The sequence below is a fragment of the Delphinus delphis genome, chromosome 2 (genome assembly GCF_949987515.2).
Source record: "Delphinus delphis chromosome 2, mDelDel1.2, whole genome shotgun sequence".
Classification (NCBI taxonomy): Eukaryota; Metazoa; Chordata; class Mammalia; order Artiodactyla; family Delphinidae; genus Delphinus; species Delphinus delphis.
In genome coordinates, this window is record NC_082684.1 from 77296406 (window position 1) to 77319121 (window position 22716).

At 43.8% G+C, this 22716-nt stretch overlaps 2 protein-coding genes across 2 annotated transcripts in view; one reads left to right on the top strand and one right to left on the bottom strand.

Moving 5' to 3' along the window:
* Window positions 1-1441: 1441 nt before the first annotated feature.
* CHRM5 (cholinergic receptor muscarinic 5) lies at window positions 1442-3043 on the bottom strand. Its single transcript, XM_060003540.1, has one exon. It carries the CDS (start codon window positions 3041-3043, stop codon window positions 1442-1444), a length of 1602 nt encoding a protein of 533 aa, XP_059859523.1.
* Window positions 3044-16408: 13365 nt separating this feature from the next.
* The window catches only part of AVEN (apoptosis and caspase activation inhibitor), a 193775-nt gene continuing 187467 nt past the window's right edge, over window positions 16409-22716 (top strand). The window contains exon 1 of the mRNA XM_060004945.1: window positions 16409-17020. Coding sequence (XP_059860928.1) covers window positions 16775-17020 — 246 coding nt within the window. The 5' untranslated portion in view covers window positions 16409-16774. The remainder of the gene's footprint in view (window positions 17021-22716) is intronic.

Sequence of the window (22716 nt, forward strand, 5' to 3'; positions counted from 1 at the left end):
TGCGGTGCACGGGCTTCTCATTATGGTGGTTTCTCTTGTGGTGGTTTTTCTTCTCATTATGGTGGTTTCTCATTATGGTGGTTTCTAGGTGCGCAGGCTCAGCAGTTGTGGCTCGCGGACTCTAGAGCGCAGGCTCAGTAGTTGTGGCACACGGGCTTAGTTGCTCCGCGGCATGTGGGATCTTCCCAGACCAGGACTCGAACCCATGTCCCCTGCATTGGTAGGTGGATTCTTAACCACTGTGCCACCAGGGAAGCCCAGTAAGTCATTTCTGAGCCATGATTTGGAGGACCTATTTTTTTTTAAAAGAGCCTTTCCCCTGCTGTCCCTCTAAATAGCATTTCTGGCTGGAGACAGCAAAGTGACCTGCTTGTGCCTGGGTGTGAATTGAGGGTCTGGATGAGGGCCTGCAAAAGGGCCTGGAAGAAGTTCAAAAGCATGGAGCGAAACCAGATTTGTTTTGCACATTTTGCCTCAGGTTTGCCTTGTGAAGAGATTAGAAAGTAAGACCTCTGAAAATAATTTAAGAGAACCATGATTAAACAGACTGGAGAAGGTCTTTACCCAGTGAAGAGCTGTCATACAATTAGTCTTCCTGAGGACACAGCATAAATAAATGGGTTCAAAGGGCACAAACTACAATACATAATATTTGTTTACATAAAAGGAAAAAAATCCCCACTGGTAAAAACAAAATAAATGACTGTGGAGACCTGATCGCCTTTATTAGCAGAACAGAGGCTTCTCTGTAGGACTGGGTGTGATCAGGTTCCAGTGTCCTTTCAGACCCAGGACTCTGAGAGGAAGGGTGGTTCTGTGGGGACCAGCCTGGCCTCAGTGGGTACCAGGAATTGGCATCAGTTGTGAAAAGGAAGAGCAAGAGCTTTGCTCAGATGTAGGGACAGGAAAACATACCACAGTACGGAACACATAATAGCTGCATAATAAATACTGATCAGTTCATAAAGAAATAGAACCTTAGAAGCCAGTTGAATATCACTCTTGTTAACAGGTGACACTGACTTACATTCTCCTCGTTCTCACTGAAATGAGACAACTTCACAGACACATACATACTGCACAAAACTCTGTGACAGGTTTCCACCGGTCCTGCTGTTGCCCACAGAAGGTTGGACAGGAGCTCCCTCAGTTGTTGTTTGCTGTGACCAACTGCTCCTCCTCCTGTGAAGGGTCATGAGTCTGTCTCTTTACTTTGGTGGCAAACACTCCAGCAGCATCAGGCGACCCTGGTCATGGATAAGAATCATTCAATATGGCAGTAACTGTGGCAGCTGTGACTCTTTCCTTCTGGCGACGGACCTCGAGGCTTTCCATGTCCTCAGGGACTCAAAAGGTCTTTTTGAAAAGTAAAGCAGAATCAGCTCACCCGTCCTCAGAGGACCTTGACCTTGGTCATTCTTCTGAGGGGAGTCGTTACTTTTCAGGGGAGCTTGCTGTTCCCCTGCCAGTACAATTTCTCTTCCACTTTTTTCTTTTTCCATCGGCAGAGAAGCAGCATCTTAAAGGTCTTCCTGAAGGTTCTGTTGCAGAGGGCATAGCAAATGGGGTTGACAGTGCTATTGACATAACACAGCCAGTAGCCCAAGTGCCACAGGGTGACTGGGACACACTTGTCGCAGAAGGTGGAAACCAGGACCATGATGTTGTAAGGGGTCCACGTGACGATGAAAGCCAGGAGAATTGCACTCAGGGTCTGGGCTGCTTTCCTCTCTTTGACGAGGACCATCCTCTTTCGTTTGGTCATCTGATGGCTGAGGTTGGGATCAAGGCCTTTCGTTGAAGGGTCCTTGGACACCGGGAAGGAGCAGGGCATGATTTTCACCTTGCGACAGCCGTTGTTGGTATCCTGGGTCCCATCAGCTTTCACCACCAGTCGGAACTTATAGGCCATGCCCTTCTGACTCTTGGGTCGATGAGCAGCAGCTGGAGACAGGAAGTATTTTTGGCTGTCATAGTCATTTTTTTCAGTTTGAGCGTTCACAAAAGTTTCCTTGACCTCTTCAGCACTGAATTCTTCCCTTGGGCTTTCCTTGGCCTGACTCTTGTAGACCACTTGAAAGACAGGGTCAGTGGTGGGCTTGTCTTCATCTTCTGAGGATGGGTAGCTGCTACAGGTGGTTAGCTGCTCAGCTTTGCCCCACTCAGTGCTCGGGCCAGTGGCTCGGGATGGCTTCCCAGTGACGGAGGTGCTCCTGCAGGAGGATGGCCAGGAGGCTTGGTTCCTTTCCCTCTGGGCCAGTGTGGGCTGGGGGCAGCAGCTAAAGCAGGACGTGAGCAGAGCCTCGTGAGCTGGCTTTCTCTTCTCAGTTTCAGCCACGCGGTCAGAGCCCTGGAGGTCGGCCAGGTCCTTGGTTCGCTTCTCTGTTTCCCGGTAGATTCGGCAGTAGAGGATTGTCATCACAGAAACAGGGATGTAGAAAGCAGCGATGGCAGTGCCAAAAGTGATGGTGGGCTCCGAGAGGAACTGGATCTGGCACTCATCTGGTGGGACCGTCCGCTCCCCAACCAAGTACTGCCAGCAGAGGATCGCTGGGGCCCAGAGGATGAAGGAGATCAGCCAGGCCAAGCCAATCATGATGCCAGCCCTCTTTGGGGTACGCTTGGCCCGATACGTCAGGGGTCTTGTGATAGAAAAGTATCGGTCAAAACTGATCACCAGAAGGTTCATGACAGAAGCATTGCTGGCCACGTAGTCCAGTGCGAGCCAAAGGTCACAAGCCAGACTCCCGAGAGCCCAGTGTCCCATGAGGATGTAGGTGGTGTAGAGGTTCATGGAGAAGATCCCAATGATGAGATCTGCACAGGCTAAGCTGAGCAGGTAATAGTTATTAACTGTCTTCAGCTGGCTGTTGACTTTGAAAGAGATCATGACTAAGACGTTGCCCACGACGGTGATCAGGCTCACCACAGCTGTCACAGCTGCGATGGTGATGACTTCCCACAACCTGTGGCGTTCCAAAGGCTGGTGATTCACTGGGGTGCCATTGACGGTAGTAGCATTGTGGTAAGATTCCCCTTCCATCCTGGTGCAAGAGTTTACATTAGGAGTAAGTCTTAGGTTCTAGACTGTTCTCTTTTCTATCTCATTTCTCTGGCCAGTTTCTGGAAGAGAGGGAAATACATTAGCTCCACTCGCCAGCATGAATTTCTTTTCCACTCATTGTTTATAATTTCTAACAGAACATTAAATGTGGTTCCACATCTATTCAGAGCAAGATGCTGAAATCTCTAAAGTTTTGATAACACTTTTTATAAAGGCATCTCCTCCCTTTGCTTTTTATGATTACCAATGCCTGAGAGCCTTTCTTGTACATGAGGCTGCTGCCCTCTTGTGGTTCTAATGGGCAATTTTTAAAAAAGGGCTGGGAAGACGACAAGGGCAAACAAAAAGAAAAGAATCAGATTGTTGGAAAGCAGGGAAGAGGGGAAAACAGGTGATGTTAAGTTATCTTAGACTATGGCCTTGAGGTCAGACCCTCTGTTTTTTGGGGTTTTTTTTTTGCGGTACGCTGAGCCTCTCATTTTTGTGGCCTCTCCCGTTGCGGAGCACAGGCTCAGCGGCCATGGCTCACGGGCCCAGCCGCTCCGCGGCATGTGGGACCTTCCCGGACCGGGGCACGAACCCGTGTCCCCTGCATCGGCAGGCGGACTCTCAACCACTGCGCCACCAGGGAAGCCCCAGATGCTCTGTTTCTTAAGCTCCTGGTGATAAGTATCTATTTTGTCATTCACTTGGGAAAAAGACAAGTTGTATCTACTTTATAGTCCAACTTTATTGAGTTTAATTATAAATTCAGTTATTAAATATTACTGAGGCACTGTTGTGAGCCAAGGCTGTATTAAAGCACTTCTCCCTGACTTAATGCACACACTCCCCATGAGTACCTAGTTTTCATCTAGAGGGTTTAAAAGTTGCCCCAGCTGCTGAAGATGATGACCCTCCCTCCTTTTTGGGGCTATTTGCGTTGTCACAAATGTTTTAAATTATCTTTTTTTCCTGATTATAAAGTAATATGCTCCTTGTAAACAATGTCAAACAATGTCAAAATATATAACTTAGAAAGCGAAAGTTTCTTCTAATTCCATCTTGCCAGGGTAATCAACGCTAACAGGTGTATTTTGACAGCTTTTCCCTATGCATATACATGCTAACAGGTATTTAAACACATTTTTTTCTAATGGGTGGATTTTTAATGTTTACACTCTAAATTTTGTTTTTTACTTAAATAATCATCATGGACATCTTTGGATCAGTACATCTTTTGGATCAAAGCTATCTTTCTCATTTTAATGACTGTACATTATCCCACTTAATGGATGTACTATAATTTATTTAACCAACAGCCCATTGACAAATTCCAACTTTTAAAAATAAAATAAAAAATTTTCTTTTCTACATTAAAGATTTATGTACATGATAAAAAGCTTCAGTGGGTACAAAAGTGTAAATGGTAAAAGATAGGTTTCCCTCCCACCTCTGACCTCCAATCTCCTAATCCCCCTTTTCCAGAGGTAACCACTGTTACCATGACTTATCTTTCCTTCCAGAGATATAATATGTGCATACAAATTATATGTGGTGATATACGAAAAGTACCATTTTAATTACATTTCAGGTACCTTGACATGATGATAGATCGTGAAGGAGAAGAGTCTTTTTGATGACCCTCAAAGCACATCGTATAGGCAATACCGGTTCTGCCTACTGGCTAGTTTTGACACTTCTCTGATAACAGGAATTGATATAAATAATTTGTGAAGGACTGTAGATCTTCTTGGCTTTGTTTTATATTTTCAGCTGTATTTTTAGATGCTTTCCTAATACCTCCAATTCAGTATGGAATTGACGATATTGTCTTGTACCAGAAATCAGATTCTCCCAGCTTCCTGATCTTGCACGCTTCTCCTTCACATCCCAACGAATGGAGTCCAAATTAGCCATGAAACATCCCTTTATGGGTCCCTTTCCATTCCTGCTGCTACCACCCTGGTTCAGCTTCTTGTTACTTTACACCGATAACTCCCTGGTGATATCAATGTCCAAATGACGGCAAAACAAAACCCCAGGATGCCAGGTCACTTGATAGAGACTCCCTAGCACCTGAAATGACCAAATTTGCTCTACCCCCTGCAGTTCCCTGGGCAAATTTCATCACAGACTGTTTCTAATAGTCAGATCTCAGTCATGCAGTGCAAGATAGGCCCTACAGAAATCCCTTCCTTTTTCCTTCATTCCTCCTTTTCTTCCTTCCCCCAATAAACATTTATTGAATGTCTTTTATGTGATACACTCTAACATTGGGGATACCATGCTGGGGATACCATTAGTGGGGATATAGATAAATAAACAGTACATATCAGGGGTTGGTACTGCATGCCATAGGGGTGCATGGGAAGGACATCTAACCCGGTCTGGTAGGGGCAGGGGCATTACCTGAGGAAAAGATGTTTCAGCTGAGACTTAGCATGACTGGGCTTTAACCAGGCAAAAGGGGTGTGTGTGTGTGGAGGGGTAGGGGGTTGAGGAAAGAGTGCCGCAGACAGAAGAGCATGTTTGCAAGCCCAGAGGCAAAAGGAGGCATCAAGTTGGAGGAAGCCTGAGAAGTGACAGGTGAGACTGGAGAGGTTGAGGGGGTGAGTAGGAGGGACAGGAATGAACTTGAGAGTAAGTCCGCTTTTGGGGAGAAAAGTGTCAGCTATTTCCAGACTCCCCATCTGCTCTGAAAGTAGTCCCCACATCCAGCATGTGGGAGCATTAGCCTGGAGAGAAGTAATAAAATGGACTGTTTGCTGAATTTTCTAATCAAGTCTTCAAAATAAAAATAAATGGTGTTTTGGAGGGATTTAATTTTTCCACTTAATTGTATTAGAAGGTAGTGAGCAACTTATGAAAGGTTCTGCGAATGTGGGTGTGCATGTTCTCCTGTGAACGCATGTGTATCACTGGGTGCCTATCCCTTCTGATCTGTTTTCTCATTTGCAAAATAAGGAAATTGGACTATGCAATCTAGGATACCTACATTTTTAAAAATTTTTGTTTATTACATAGTGTGATGGTTAATTTTAAGTGTCAACTTGGCCAGGCTACAGTACCCAGCTGTTGGTCTAACACCTGAGTCTAGGTGTTGCCGTGAAGGCATTTTGTAGATGTGATAACATTTGAATCAGTAGACTTTGGGTAAAGCAGATTGTCCTCCATAACGTGGGTGGGACTCGTCCAATCGGTTGAAATCCTTAAGGGAAAGGACTGAGGTCCCCAGAAGGAATTCTGCCTCCAGATTGCCTTCAGACTCAAGACTACAGCGTTGACTCCAGCTGGGATTTCCAGCCTGCTGGCCTGCGCTGCACACTGCAGACTTGTTAGCCCTCACAGTCCTTAAACATTTCTCCAAAAGCTCTCTCTCTGTCTCTATCTCTCTGTCTCTGTCTCTCTCTGATAAATGGAATACACTCTGATAAGTGGAAAAGAAGATCATTTATAGTGGCAACATCATGTCATAATCACATAACTGAATCTGGCATTGGGCAGCTTCAGGTTCAAAACCTAGTTCCACTACTTACTGTATGACTTTGGACATGCTACTTAACCTCTTTTAAGTCTCAGATTTGTAAACTTTAAAGTAGGGATACTAAGAGTCCTTACCTCATAGGATTGTTTTAAAGATTAAACAAGATTATCTGGGTAAGTGCTTTGCCTAGTGCCTGACACAGGGATTTGCTCATTACAAAGTAGCAAACCAGCAAGAAGGACATCACAATGACTTCCTATTGGGGGAATGGGTCTGAGGCACGGTCTATTAAGGGACAATGTGGAATAAAATGATGAGGCCATACTTTTGCAGCCTTGAGCTGACTGTTTTAGATGTCTTGTGGTGCTAATGATACTTTTCCCTTTAGTTATTATAGTTGGTGCCCTAATTCTGAGGGCATAACCTTGTTTCCAACCCCTCAAGCAGAGTAGCCTACAGTCCTCCTCAAGGTCTGCTTATTTGAATAGGACTATTTCCAGATTCTTGACTAAAAAAAAGTGGTTCCATAGTCAAATAAGTTCTGGAAATGCCATATATTACATAAAGCTCTCAGAGACTTGGAGGACACATGAGCCCAGTGAAGGCCGAGAAGTCGTGAGGTCAAGGACACTATTGAATTTGTTTTAACCCACATGTGGCTTAGCATATCTAACCTTTTTCAGTGGAACATCTGTTAGTATCTTGTGGAATCCCACAAGATGGATCATGCGTGGGAAATACAATTTAGTGGGAAACATACTGAACTAGGAGCGTGGAGATCTGAGTTCTCATTTCAGCTAAAATTTGTGGTTTGAGACAAATCTCTGGGCCTCAGTTTCCTCACATATAAAATTAAGAGATTGGCATTGGTGATTTATCCTTGAAAATGAGTTCAGGTTTTTCCTATAGACTCGCAGTGGAAAACACTGGATGTTGTATTAACTTTAGACCTCAACTTTCCACCATTCTCAACCAGGGAAATAGCAGTTATTTAGCTGCGCCCTAAGTTAGTGTCGTGAAAGCAGCTCTCAGCTAATTTTCTTGTCTGTTAAACAGGTATAACAATATCTGCTGTATCTACCTTACAGAGTTGTTTTGAGGACTCCCAAATGAGATAATGTAGGGAAACCACCAAGTCCTATTCTAATGGCAGTTTGGGGTTTTAATTATTAAAAAATGAAGAGTTAGTCTAGGTAAATGGATCTCACCACTGGCCACTTGTTAGAGTCATCTGGGAGCTTTTGAAAAATCCTAATGTCTGGGCCCCACCCCAGACCTGTTAATTCCGAATCTAAGTAGGAGAGACTCAGGATCATGTTGTTTTGAAATTCCTCAGGTGATTCTCACTTGCAGCCAGGGTGGAAAGCCAGTGCCTTCTCTAGATCCTTGCTACTCAAGGTGCGGTTGATAGAGGGGCAGTGTCGGCATCACCTCAGAGCACATTAGAACTGAAGGATGACCAGGATCAGTGCTTCTCAAAATGCTCACGAATTACCTGGAGGATCTTGTTAAATTGCAGAAGGGCAGGGCTTGCAATTCCACATTTCTCAAAACCTCTCAATGCTGCTGAGCCATGAGCCATACTTTAAATAGCAAGGCTGAGGGTAATTTCTGAACTTCTTAGAAAAGGGGAACCATAGCTTACAATTTGCTGTTGAAACCAACTGAAATGTTCGGTAACAATTCGGATCCCCCTCTGCCTTCCAAGGACAGTTGAGGGACTTCCCTGGTGGTCCAGTGGTTAAGACTCCACACTTCCAATGCAGGGGGTGTGGGTTCGATCCCTGATGGGGAAACTAACATCCCATATGCCGCGCAGCCAAAAAAAAAAAAAAAAAATTAATCACAAGGACAGTTGAGTTCTTCTTATTTGGAATTAATACATATTTCCTTTCCAGCTTTGCTTCCCTCTATTCTTTCCTTTTTTTCCCCTGCCTCATTTTTTTTTTTTTCCCCTGCCTCATTTTTTTTTTTTTTCCCTGCCTCATTTTTGAGAGTGATTTTCCTGATTCCTAAACTGCTGGGAATGGACAGACTTTCCACAGACAAAGGCATCTGGGACATGAGGTAGGTTCCATGACTGAGGATTGATTTCTTTTTGTTCTGATAGCTGGATGATAGTTGAGGGTGAAAACTGAGTTTCAGGCATCTTAGTCTTCCATAATAAACTTTATGAATCATTAAAATGTTTTTGACTGAAAGATTGTATTTATGGAGGGGAAACTCAATGTTTTTGTGTGTGTTATGGAGGCAAATGAAATAGAAGTGGTTATGGGGAGGAGTGAGAATTCTTCTGAGTTCTTATTTGGTCACTCAAACTTTAAAAGTTTCCATTTTTCACCATAGTGTCTAGAATATGTTTATTTCTAGGGTGCCTGCATCAGCAGAGAACAGATAATCATCCCTGGTTTATTTTCCACTACTGAACAGAAAACAAGAATCTCAGAGTAATAAAAGTGTCCTTGTTCCCAACCTTGGTAGATTGCTTCTTGCTTCTTTGTTGTCAAATTACAAATGGAGCAAAACAACATAAAAACCGAAAAAGGTAACACTGTGTACCAAATGAATTCCTTTCCTTGTGGAGTGGACTTGATGACTTCTGGGGCTTTGCTTTTCTCTGAGAAGCTTTATGCTCAAACCACTCTTCACTGTTTCCATAGCAACCACAGTGGAAACCGTTAACAGCATCTACAATCCAGTGATATCAGGACACCATCATCACCAGCTTGTGTTGTTATGCAGACTATTCATGTGCAGCTCCTCCTCTCCTTTATTTTCAAGGCTAAATCATAGAAAGTAAGCTTAGACTCATGGTACCATCGGGTTAGATATCAGGAAGAACTTCCAGTGACACAGTGTGTGAGTAAGGGAGGTTCTGGACTTGTCTTTTTTGGTTTCTACTTTCAAGTAAGATCTATCTAACCTTTGACTGATAGAACAGAATGCTGTCCAAAAACGTAGGGCGATTAAGAAAGGACTTCTCGGCCACTCTCGCCTCCTGAGACAGACTGCATCTGCCTATGGGATGTGTATCTCTCTAAATAAACCTGCTTTCACATAAAAGAAAAAAAAAAGACAATGTTGCTGAAGCAATAGTATCTGGCACAGAATTTTATTCTGACATATTTTAAAAAATATGTTCTGTGTTCACCACTGTGCTAGGTGCTGCAGGGCATGTAAGAGGGATATACAACAGGCCTTGAACTGAAGGAGTTAAACTTCTACAATTCTAAGAAAAAGAGTATATAAGAATTACTGAGCCTTTGCACCACATTTATGCGACAGAGAAGTCTATGACCAAGGCCATCAAATGACTGTATTTTCATTGTAGCCCAAGAAAACAGAGGTGGGTTGCTTTACATGAAGGCATACATTGGAGCCATTCAAAGCATGTGTTGTGACCCTCAGGCCTTGGAGTTGCCTAGGTGGGTTGTCTTCTGTTGGGGTCGGTCTTGTCTCCTTATCCCGAAGTACGGGGCAGGTGTTATCATCTTTTTACGTGTGCCTGGACGTGAAAACGTCTGGGCGGTACCGCCACAAATGGATTTATGTGAGACTCTGGAAGTCCAGAAGCTCTTGACGGTGTTGTCCAAGTCTTCCTAACAGACTTGGCGGCATGGATCATATATTCATCTTTGAATTCCCAAGGATAGTGTGTCATTCTGGAAGCAACAAGGGAATGTTTCAAGGAGGGGGGAGTGATCGATCAACGGTATCAAATGAAGCTGATAAAACAAGAAAGATTAAGACCGAGACCTGACTAGTGGATGTAGTTACATGGAGAGCGTAAGTCATGTTGGTAAAGTGGTGGGCACGAGAGCCCTGTGGGGTGAATTCAAGGCTGAATGGGAGGAGAAATGAGACAGTGCCGTAGATGACTCTTCTGAGGAGCTTTGCTGTAGAAAGGAGTGGAGAAATGGGGCAGAAGCTGGATTAGAAGGTGGGACCGAGTGTTTTAGTTTTTGTTTTTAAGAAAGGTGTAAATTATAGCAGTTTGCAGCCTGATGGGAGCGATCCAGTCATTAGAAGAGAAGAACTCATGTGTAGGAGAGAGGAGGGGTAGTTGCTAGAGAGATGTCCTCCGATAGGTGAGCAAGGATAGGACCCAGCGCCGTACTAAAGGCACTGACCTCGCACTGGAGCAGAGGCCCCTCTCAGGAACAGGAGAGGAGGAAAGGTGTATGTGTGCAGGCACAGGTAGGCTGGGAGTTGTAGTGATGGCAGTGGTGGAGAGTCTTTTCTGATTGCTCCCATTTCTCCGTGAAACAGAAAGCAGGAGTGGGAGTGAGGATGGAGGGAGAGAGGAGAAGGGATCAAGTCATGAATTCTGTATGTTCGGAGTTTGTTCCGTTCATTTTTGGGAGTTCTCTACCCTTGACACCAGCTCTGGAAGCCAAAGCACCATTGTGAGCTGACAGGCGGTTCACTTGCCCTCATCATCCGCAGGTTACAGGCTGGGGAACCTGGCCTGAAAGAATGACTCCTGTCAGACTCCCTCCCCCTTCAGCCAGAGAGCACCCCTCACTGACGCATGCTGCTGTTCAAAACACAAAGTAAATAAACAGACATAAGAGACCTTAACAGTGTTTTCCAATTTGCATTGTTCATAGACAAAGCATCAACTAGACTGTAGAAAATCTGCCTGCCTATAAAGAGAAGAATCAGGAAGACGCTTTTTTTCCCCATAAGAATTCTATTTGCAAGGGCACAGTGCCTTTTAAAAAAAATCCTATCATAACAGCTACTTTCTGACAAATACCATATGATATCACTTATATGTGGCATCTAAAATATGGCACAAGCGAACCTATCTACAAAGCAGAAACAGACTTGTAGACACAGAGAACAGACTTGTGGTTGCCAAGGGAGATGGGGGGAGGGAGAGGGATGGACTGAGAGTTTGAGGTTGGTAGATGCAAACTATTACATTTAGAATGGATACACAACAAGGTCCTACTCTATAGCACAGGGAACTATATTCAGTATCCTGGGATAAACCATAGTGGTAAAGAATATAAAAAAGAATGTCTATATGTGCATAACTGAGTCCCTTTTCTGTACAGCAGAGATGGGCACAACATGGTAAATCAACTGTACTTCAATAAAAAAAGTTGAAAAAAAAGAAGAAAAATAACATCTACTTTCATCAAACAGTGAGAGTTTATAAAATCTTGGACTAGGAATTAGGAGGTATTCTTGTGGTGTTTAAATGCCCAGTACTACCTTGAGATGGTGATTCTCAAACTTGGGCACGCATCACGATCACCTGATGGGTTTGTGAAACTCCTGATTGCTGGGCCTTATCCCCAGAGTTTCTGATTCTGGGGTGAGGCCTGAGAATTTGCATTTCTAATAAGTTCCCAGGTGATGCTATGCTGCTGGTCTACATTTTGAGAACTATTACCTTAAGGAATTGGCTTCATTTAAAAAAATTAGGTCATATATATTTTATTTTATTTATTTATTTTTGTTTTGCGGTATGCGGGCCTCTCACTGTTGTGGCCACTTCCGTTGCGGAGCACAAGCTCCAGACGCACAGGCTCAGCGGCCATGGCTCACGGGCCCAGCCGCTCCGCGGCACGTGGGCTCCTCCCGGACCGGGGCATGAACCCGCGTCCCTTGCAATGGCAGGTGGACTCCCAACCACTGTGCCACCAGGGAAGCCTGGTCATATATATTTTAAAATATGCAACAAGTGCGGTTTATTTTCTTAGGAGTTACCTATGTAATTCAGGACTTTGTTTTAGATATCTCATGAATACTACCTAAGGGAAAACTGAATTTTTTATTCATGCAATGGCGTATATTTAAAATCAGGACTATCATGTCAAATCAGTTGCAGAAAATCCTCCTTCCCTTTGTTATTTATAAAACTAAAAGCTCTCTGTTGTTTTTTGTTGCAGTGCAGTAGGTACTTGTGTGCCATTTTCATCCTTGATGACACTTTTCCCATGTGGATCAGAATCAAATGAGGAAAGCATTCTCAACATACTGGTTAAAAGAATTTCTGTCAGTGATGTCCTCCAATTAGGAAGTATTAGCAGGAGACCTTCAAATTCTCCATATCCTAAACACTCCTGGTTGAATTGAAAAAACCTTGAACTCATAGATGGGGAGGTCAGAGTAATGTAGTCCCTGGACTTCTGATGGCATCCGCAGCATAGACATAAGGGCACAGATTCTGAAACCAGACTGACCAGGTATGAATCTCAGTTTTGTCACTCAAAGCTTGAGCAAATGATTGAACTCCTTTGTGACTCAGTTTTCTTATCTGTAAAATAGGAATAATAGTATTTACTTCATAGAAATATAAATGAAGATTAAATGCGTTAGTGTGTGTAAAGTGCTTGGAATTGTGCCAGGCACAAAGTAAATGTTAAATAAATGTTACCTGTTACTACCCACAAACAAGTCTCTCTGCTTGAACGAAGTTGGCTTAATCTGAAACCCACTGATCTTATTTCCCCGACCAGGGATTGAATCCACGCCCTTGGCAGTGAAAGTGTGGACCCCTAATCACTGGACTGCCAGGGAATTCCTGCTCCCCCCGCCTCCACTGATCTTTTCAATGTCATAATTTTGGAGGCTTCTTGAGGGATAGTTATACAGTTAAATCCATTTTTGCTAGTGGTTCTCATGCAGGGTGATTTTGCCCCTTGGGATACATGTCTGGAGACATTTTTGGTTGTCATAACTGGGGGGAGGGAGGGTCGCCAGTGGGTAGCACCTAGTGGCTGGAGGCTGGGGGTGCTGTTAAATTCTACAATGCTCGGGACAAGCCACCACCACCACAAAAAATGACCGAGTCCTAAATGTGCCAGAGTTGAGAAGCCCCGATTTGTGCTGTCTGGTGTGAGATTAATATGCGGATCTTCATCTTGGTGACAGCCTGAATCTGTGGTGTGTTGATCAATATTTAACAACCTGTTTCCACCCCCACTGATTTGCAGAATTTTGCCAATTTCCGTGGTGTAAAAATTCCCACTGTAACCCGTTTCAAGCAACCAACTTTATGTCACTGCACGTAGAATTAGGAAGAGATAACGCACCAGACCATTACAGTTCCTGGCCACATAGAGGATGGGGGCCCAGGCTGTCCAAGGGGTTCTCCTATTGGTTCCTTTATGGGGCGCAGAGAAAAGGATAAAATTCTTGTTACTACTCCCATCTGCTTGTTTAGTGTTTCTCTAGGGGTGGGATTATGAATTTGAGCATGAGGATGAATAACTTAATTCTGAGTGCCGTTGACAGTGTTAATTTCACACAAAAAGATAAGGTAGAAAAACAGAGAAATAGGATGTGGAGGAATAAAAAATGGGAAGAGTAGAGAGGGAAAAGAAAGAAAAATTGATGTACTGTGTGAGAAGTGACAGTGTCTATTGACAAAAATGTTAACTATTAAGACAATGAATAGAGAAAAATATATAATACAGTGTTAAAAAAAATACTATTATCCTGACACATCTCCTCTCCCAACCCTGTATTTCCTCTCTTGACTAATAGTATCATTAGCTACCTGGTCACTCAAGCAAGAAACCTGGGCATCACCCCTAACTTCTCACCCTGACCTCCCCACTTAGAATTGGACACGAAGTCCTATCAGTTCTCCCATCTCCTATCTGTCCCATTATCTTCCTTCTTAGCTCTCAACTTAATTTAGGCCCTAATTATTTGTGGCTTGGACTCTTCCAGTAGTTTCCTGATGGCTGCCTGGAATTCTGAGTCTCCTCTACAGAATGGTTTTCTGAGTACAGTGGTTAACAGCATAGAATCTGAAGCCAGACTGCCCTGGGTTCCAATCATTCCATTACTCACTAGCTGTGTGATTTGGAAGTTACTTTACGTTTCCGTCTTAGATCCCTCATCTGTGAAACAGGGATGACACTAGTAGTACCTCATAAGGCTGCTGTGAGGTCTAAAGGAAGTGCTATATGGGAAGTACTCAGAACTGTGCTCTGCGTTACTTTGTTCAAGATTGCAGTTTACAACCCTTCAGCAGTTCTCTAGTCCCACTTATCAACCAGGCAAACTCCTGATCAACCATCAGGATTTGGCTCCTGGGTCTGTTTCTCATGAAGCCCTGGGAGACTCATTTAGGCAGTTTAACTTTTCTTCCTTCCAGACTTCACCTTGAATCTCTCACTGCACTCAGCACAATAGTGCAATCACCTGCTTACAGAGTTATTATCTTCCTTCTGGGAAGTGAGCTATTCATACTTGAGAGCAAGGATTGTGGCTTTTCTTTCCTTTCTTTTTTTCTAAATCTTCAAGACCAAGCACTGCGCCTAACACAGAGTAGATAATTAGAAGCAATGAACAGTGTTAACTATGTATGAATGTAAGAAAGCGACAGAAAGGATTGGGAAAAAGACACCTGTTTCACCACACTGATTGGATGATGGATGTTTTAACCCTTCTCTGTATTATTTTCATGTGGTTTCTACAATACAAAGTTTTTTTAAAAAAATAATTTTATTTATTATTTTTGGCTGCATTGGGTCTTTGTTGCAGCGTACGGGCTTTCTCTAGTTGTGGCGATTGCAGGCTTCTCATTGCTGTGGCTTCTCTTGTTGTGGAGCACGGGCTCTAGGGTGTGCAGGCTTCAGTAGTTGTGGCTCGTGGGCTCTAGAGCGCAGGCTCAGTAGTAGTTGTGTCACACGGGCTTAGTTGCTCCACGGCATGTGGGATCTTCCCAGACCAGGGATCAAACCTGTGTCTCCTGCATTGGCAGGTGGATTCTTAACCACTGTGCCACCAGGGAAGTCCTAGTAATACAAAGTTAAAAATGGCTCCCATGTAACAAAAGGCCCTTTTCCCCCTCGGTTAAAATAGACTGGATCCATAAAAGGAACTACTGCTTAGCAATAAAAAGGAACAAAATATTAAATCATAAGATATGGGTGAGTCCCCAAAACTGTCTACTAAGTGACACTGACACACAAACATGAATAGACTGAGCTTGCCTGAATTAGAATGTCATTTCCACCACTACCGTAGCTGTGTCACATCAGACAAGTGGTTTAACTTCTCTAGGGGTATTTCCTTATCTGTAAAATAAGGATGACAGTAGTACCTACCTCACAGGGCTGACAGGAGAATTAAATGCTCATGTGCTCAGTAAGTGTGAGCTAAAGCAGCCATTTCTATAAAAATTCTTTTGACGTCCTGGGAGCCCCTTCTGTCCATGACAGGCTGCACTGTTCTCTCTACTCCCAGTGGCTTGTTGCAGGCCACACCTCTCACCTGAGGGCTGCCCCCCCCTTCCTTCATACCTCCTCCTGAACCCAGAGGTATGAAGGAATTTTAATAATTACACCTATTCATTTTTGATGATCAGAAGACTAAATAGGAAAAAAAATGGAAAAATTAACTCACTGGAAGTCTCACCCCGCAGTTAACCACTAATGTAATAGGGAAGAACCTTCTATTCTATTACAAGTTAGTCACTAAAGGGCTGTTGCCTGTAAGCTTCAATTATACATAATGGCCCATCTCTGGGAACCGTGCCTCCCAGGTAGTGAGCATTAAGCTAAAATACCTTTTTTTTAGCTCACAAGATAACATCCTGACCAGGCCCACCTGTGAATGACTGCAGGGAGGAAGAGAACCTGTTTGACTTCGCCCGCCCTCTCCCGTTTTAGTATAAAAGAAGCCTGAGTTCCAACACAGGCAGCTGGTTCCTTGGGGGCAGAAGTCCACTCTCTTCTCGGTTTGCTGTGTCTCCAAGTAAGTCTTCACTCCTTGCCCCAACAAGTCATCTCTCGGATTCATTGGCCTGTCCTCTGCAGCGGGCACCAGGAGCTTGGACTCGGTAACACTAATGTTTTGGTATATACTTTTTAAGACCTTTTCTTAGGCAAATACACCGTATCAGTATGTCTTTCTTATTTTAATTAAAAAACGAATTCATATTATATAAACTTTATTTTATAACCCATCCTTTTACTTATACTACGGCCCTTCCCCCAGAAACACCACTGTCTCCCACTTGCAGCTTCTACTAGTCAGGCCTTATCCTCTGAGCCCCCGGCCGTGCCGGAGACCAGGTTCCGGCCCCACCTGCCAGGCCCCGGGGCCGCCCCGCCCCCGCCGCGGCCAGCTTCATACCCGGCCCCGCACCCCGCGCTCGCTGTCACCGGGGGCCCGTCGCTCGCGGCTCCTCCGTGCGGCCCGTTTCCGGTGGGGCAAGGGCGTCTCCGCGGCGGCCCGGCTCCCGCGCGCTTAGCACCGCCGGCGGCGGCCAAATGCAGGCGGAGCGAGGAGCTCGGGGCGGCCGAGGACGCCGACCCGGCCGCGGCCGGCCTACCGGGGATCGCGACCGCGAGCGGGCCGGCGCCCCGGCGGCGGTGGCGAGAGGCGGCGGCGGGGATGGAGGCGGCCGCCGGGGCCGCGGCAGGGGCTTCCGGGGCAGCCGCGGAGGCCGAGGAGGAGGAGGTCCGCGAGGCGGCCGCCGAGAGCCACGAGGCTGGGGCGCTGGGGCCAGTGCGCCGGTAAGAGGCGACAGCTGGTGGGATCCTGGTCGGGGTCGGGGTCGCGGCCTCGTGGGACCGGGGCTGGTGTGGGTCCAGGCCCGGTGGGGGTCCGGGCCCAGAGTCAGAAGCCGCGAGCGGCGTGCAGGGAATGCGCGAGCCGGACGGCGGCAGCGCCTGCGCAGGGCGGGCGGAGGGCGGCGGGGGCGTGCGCTGGGGTGCACACGTGGCGTGGGGGGTGGGTGTGCGTCCCTTCCTCCCTCTCTGCTGGGCTGCGCTGAGGTTCAAGGCCATAGGCTTCCCCCGCCTGCCCAAGAGGTCTTGGGCCAATTATTAAAGAACCCAGCGGCCGCGGCTGTGTCCGCAAGTCAAGGGGGCCGGTTGGGTTCGGGTGCGGGTGTCAGTGTGATTAACCCTTTTGGGGTAGGGACAACCAGGGCTTGGTCTCCCAGTGCCTAACCTCACAGGGAGACATTCCTATTATTAAGAAGGGAGGGATTTGGGGGTCAGTTTTGTTCACTGCCTGTGCAATGCGTGGCACACAGTAGGCACATAATAAATGTTTACTCAGTGAAAGAATGACCCCGACAAGCTGGACTCTATAGTATTTGGGGGCGGGATCGGATGCATAGTTCTCTTTTTTTTAATAGCATAGTTCTCTTTCATTGTATATGTGTAGGAATCAGGGGGTGGTGGCCTTCGTCTATTTGAATTTTCTATCTGTAAATGTTTCAGCAGTCAGGTCTCAATTTTACTAGCAATATAATCGGCCATATTCACACATTCATAATTGGAAGTGTCTTAGAGCTTGGAGCAGGGAATGGTTTGGGGGCAAACTGTTACTCTACTGATACCCTAGCTAAAGGAGTTAAATTACTTTCTTTATGAGCTGTTCTGTTATTTTAACATTTGTAGTACAAAACTGTCTTTATATTTTGAATTCCCATGTGCATAGATTAAAAAATTATTTTGGGTTGAGTTAAATTTCCTATTACTGAAGTATTGATATTTGTAACATCTTAAGGGCATAGTAGGTAGGATGTCCCTAAAGATAGGAGTTGTGTACAGAAGTAGAGTTGGAAAAAATACAAAACTTAAGTGTGCCATGTTTAACCTTGTTAGGATTAAGGCAGGTAATAAGTAAAATTTGAGAGAGGTATGAAGAAATTCTTAGAGTCAGCTCATCAGGAAATGAAGGAAACTGACGAGTCTAGTGCACATTATATATCACATCTTGTTTTTATAACATTATTTACCTATATAACTTTATTACAACTTAATTTTTTTAGTAACTTGAAAGTTGTTTAAACAACTTGATAACAAATTTTTTATATGTATATTTTATAAAATCTTCATTTTTATAGGTTAACTGACTTGCCTAAGCTGTTGAAGCCAGTGGCAGAGCTGGGATTTATACCCAGCTGCCTTTGACTTGACTGTTTTATCTCTTACATTTTTGTGAACCAATCACTGCTTTACTGAGAATAAAGGGGACACTCCTTGGTTGCAGGGATCATGTTTTAACAGTAATTGTAGTAATGGTACCTTTGGTATTTGGTCTCTGTTGGACTAAATTGAATGAAATGATGGTGTATCGTTTAGAGATGAATAATGTATTTTTTGATTTATGCTAATATTGTAACCATTGTATTAAAACTTTAGGCTTTTATCCTTTTTTACAATGGTCTGAAAAATTCCATCTTGTGTTTTCTTTTAGGATTTTCTCACTTCACAGTTTAATGATTCAGTGTGTCAGTGAATGTAGATGCTTTGCACAGTGCCTGGGGCATAGCTGCAGCCACTGTTACTACCACCATCATATTTTTAGGCAGAGGTGGATGAAGAGTGGTTGGAAAGATTATTCCTTCATTTTGGTTTGGGTTGGTGGCCTGTAAGGTCACTTCCACATCTCAGATTCTGAAGTGCTCTTCCTGTTTAGGCTTGCTAAGAATACCATTTCTTGGTGCCTAAAGACTAAGTGGGACAAGGTTGATTAAGGTGCCTGAGGCCTCCTTGCTCTCATATCCTGTGGTGCATTTGTGCCCCAAATGGAGATTAATTGAAATGATTAGAAAGAAAAAAAGTTCACAGTGGAGTTTTAGCTGTGTAAGGACCAGGTACCTAACTCCAGAATTGAATACTGTCTATTCCCTTTGCTACCGTAGACTACTACGGATACATGGCTTATAAGTGGAAAACAGGCCAAAATAAAACGAAACCAAACAACTTCTTGATATGTAATACTCCAAGGTAACTTAGTTGAGTACATTGCATCTGCTAGTCTCTTGCTCTTAAATCATTTCCTCTATAGATGGTATGAACCCCAAGCCTATGGAGTTTGGGTAAGCATGTCATAAGGCTAATTATCTTCATTGAATACCCACTAGGTGTAATATTATACTTAATGCAATCATTAACTTAAAAAAAACCCAATACTAGGATTTGCTTAGTATTATATTAATATTTTTGATGAACTGTTAACAGAGAGGAAGTCAAGGCCTATTGGCAGTCCTTGGAAATTTTTTTCTTCCCTGTAATATTAATAGTAACTTACATTTATTGAGCACTTAGTATGAGATGAGAAAACTGAGGCACAGTTAGATTACTCACAGTTAGGAGAGCTTAGGTGATTTACCCAATATCACTCAACCACCAAATTAAGGAGTCTGAATTTAACCCAGGCATTTCGGCTCCACAGCTGAATCTTTTAACTACTACCCCAAATTGCATCTGGAGTGATTCAGAGATGTGAAGAGCGGATGTATGGATGACTTGAGTGATACCTGTTTTCCTGATGTTTTGATATGATTATAGGTTTTAAGGTAATACAGATACCATATTCAATTATTGTGGGTGTCAGATCTTTGCTTTCTTGCTCCATGTTAATGTGTCAGCTGCTCTTATTCATTTTTTTAAATAAATTAATTTTAATTTTTTTTTTTTTGGCTGTGTTGGGTCTTTGCTGTGCGCGCGGGCTGTCTCTGGTTGCGGCGAGCGGGGGCCACTCTTCGTTGCAGTGCGCAGGCTTCTCATTGCAGTGCTTCTCTTGTTGTGGAGCATGGGCTCTAGGCGCACAGGCTTCAGTAGTTGTGGCTTGTGGGCTTCAGTAGTTGTGGCGCATGGGCTTAGTTGCTCCGCGGCATGTGGTATCTTCCCAGACCAAGGCTTGAACCCGTGTCCCCTGCATTGGCAGGCGGACTCTTAACCACTGCGTTACCAGGGAAGTCTCTGTATTGACTTTTTAAATAGAAGTGTCACATCATTCTTATGCATGGAGTCTAAATACTATAGTCATTTAATATTCGCCATCATTATCTATTTTTCCACCTTTTGCTTTTTTCGATGTTATTATTTTTTAAAATTTTCTTTTCAAGGTTTTCTGTTTTTAAAAAAAATTTTATTTTTGGCTGTGTTGGGTCTTCATTGCTGCACACGGGCTTTCTCTAGTTGTGGCGAGTGGGGGCTACTCTTCGTTGCGGTGCATGGGCTTATTGTGGTGGCTTCTAGTTGCAGAGCACGGGCTCTAGGCATATAGTCTTCAGTAGTTGTGGCACAAGGGCTCAGTAGTTGTGGCGCACGGGCTTAGTTACTCTGAGGCATGTGGGATCTTCCCGGACCAGGGCTGTAACCCGTGTCCCCTGTATTGGCAGGCAGATTCTCAACCACTGCCACCAGGGAAGTCCCTCGATGTTATTTTTTTCTCCAGTTTGAGTTATAAATGATGTATAGCACTATATGAGTTTAAGGTGTACAGCATAATGATTTGGTGTACATACATCATGAAATGATTATCACAATAAGTTTAGTGAGCAACTGTCATCTCATAGATGCAAAATTAAAAAAATTATTTTCCTTATGATGGGAACTCTTAGGATTTACTCTGACTTTCATATATAACATACACCTGTGTTAATTATATTGCTCATGTTTACATTATATCCCTAGTATTTATCTTATAACTGGAAGTTTGTACACCACCATCCATTTAAGAATCACATTAATATTAACAGTGAGAAGACTTACATTATTCCTTATTCTTTTTAACTTGTTTTTTAATTCCACATCTCCCTTAGAGCTTGACCCAGTGTAATATATATATATATATATATATATATATTTTTTTTTTTTTTTTTTTTTTTTGCGGTGTGTGGGCCTCTCACTGTTGTGGCCTCTCCCGTTGCGGAGCACAGGCTCCGGACGCACAGGCTCAGCGGCCATGGCTCACGGGCCCAGCCGCTCCGCAGCCTGTGGGATCCTCCTGGACCGGGGCATGAACCCGTGTCCCCTGCATCGGCAGGCGGACTCTCATCCACCGCGCCACCAGGGAAGCCCGTAATATATTTTTGAACTTGAAAATCTTCTAGTGATTACCCTTTTTGCTTCCTTGTAACAACTTGTGATTTAAAAAAATGTTCTGTAACCTTAAGGCTTGGGTATAAATTTTTCTTTTAGATTAAATTAAAATCACATTGATTTATATACAATCTATTTTAATTAGCAGTTGTTAAACATGTAAAATTTTATGTAAAAATATCATGTAAATGATCTTTTTCCCTAATGAGTTTAGTTGGGTATCCATGAATGAATATTACTTATTGCCTGAATGAGACAGGATTCACTGTCAATTCTCTTCCTAATTTTTCTTTTTATAGGTGTAAGTACTGAGAAACATAGTTCTCATAAATTGGTAGATGGGACTGGTTGGAGTTTTGTCATGTAAGTGTCACTCAATTCTTTGAACACCTTTCTGATTATATGCTGAAATCATTATGATTATATGCTGAAATCATTACTGTAAAACATTTGAATGATCTGTCAGCTGACGACTAGATTAGGTCCTCCTTCAATTTTGTTGAAAACAAGGAATTGGAAACTACTGATTTGTGAAAGGTCTCAATACTTTCCCAGTATCTACACTTGTATTTCATTACCCTTTGCTTGGGCTTCAGGGAATGCACCACAGTCAGACTGAGAATGGCCGAGAAGGGGTTGCCTTGTCCTCAAGTGCTAAGTGTCCTGTATTTCTGAGATAGACTGCTCTTAGGAAAGAGTATGGACATTGAATATCTGGAACTGGAACTTGATTCTTTTAAAAACGTGCTTGTTCAAAAACCCTTAGGAAAATGTATATGACCCCCGCCCCCAGGCCTATGCCTGCTCCATCAGGGGCCTGCTGAGATCACATTACTTACGAGCTCTGCTTCCTATCAGGAGCCTGTGTAGAGCCCTGTGAAAAAGGGTAGTACCAGGGAAAAGAGGAAATCGATATGTGAAGGCTCTGCTAATTGCACTACTGTCAGAAGGCCCTGTTCAGGATCTCCTTCTTAGGGATGATTTCCACTCATCTCCTCGTGACCTGAACCCTCTCTCTCACTGCCCCGTCTTTGAGCTGCCTTAGCCCTTGACTTTCTGCTTTGTCCTAGAGGACAGGAGCTTGTGTTGTTCACTGTTAAATTGGAAAAAAAAAAATCACATTACTTACTTTTTTTTTTTTTTCTTTCCTTAGTAAGATAGTTTATTGCATGTATTCACCCAGAAGGTTGGAGTGTTTTTGTTTTTCTGGGTTTTTTTGGGGTGGGTTTCACACTATGCAGAGTATGGTTTCCAATTTTTTGTCATTCTTAGTAGTGTTACTGTCTCTGATTTAAACTAGTGCTAGAATGGAAAATGGCAAGCTCATAATTCAACACGGCTACATTTCCTGGGGAATTACGTAG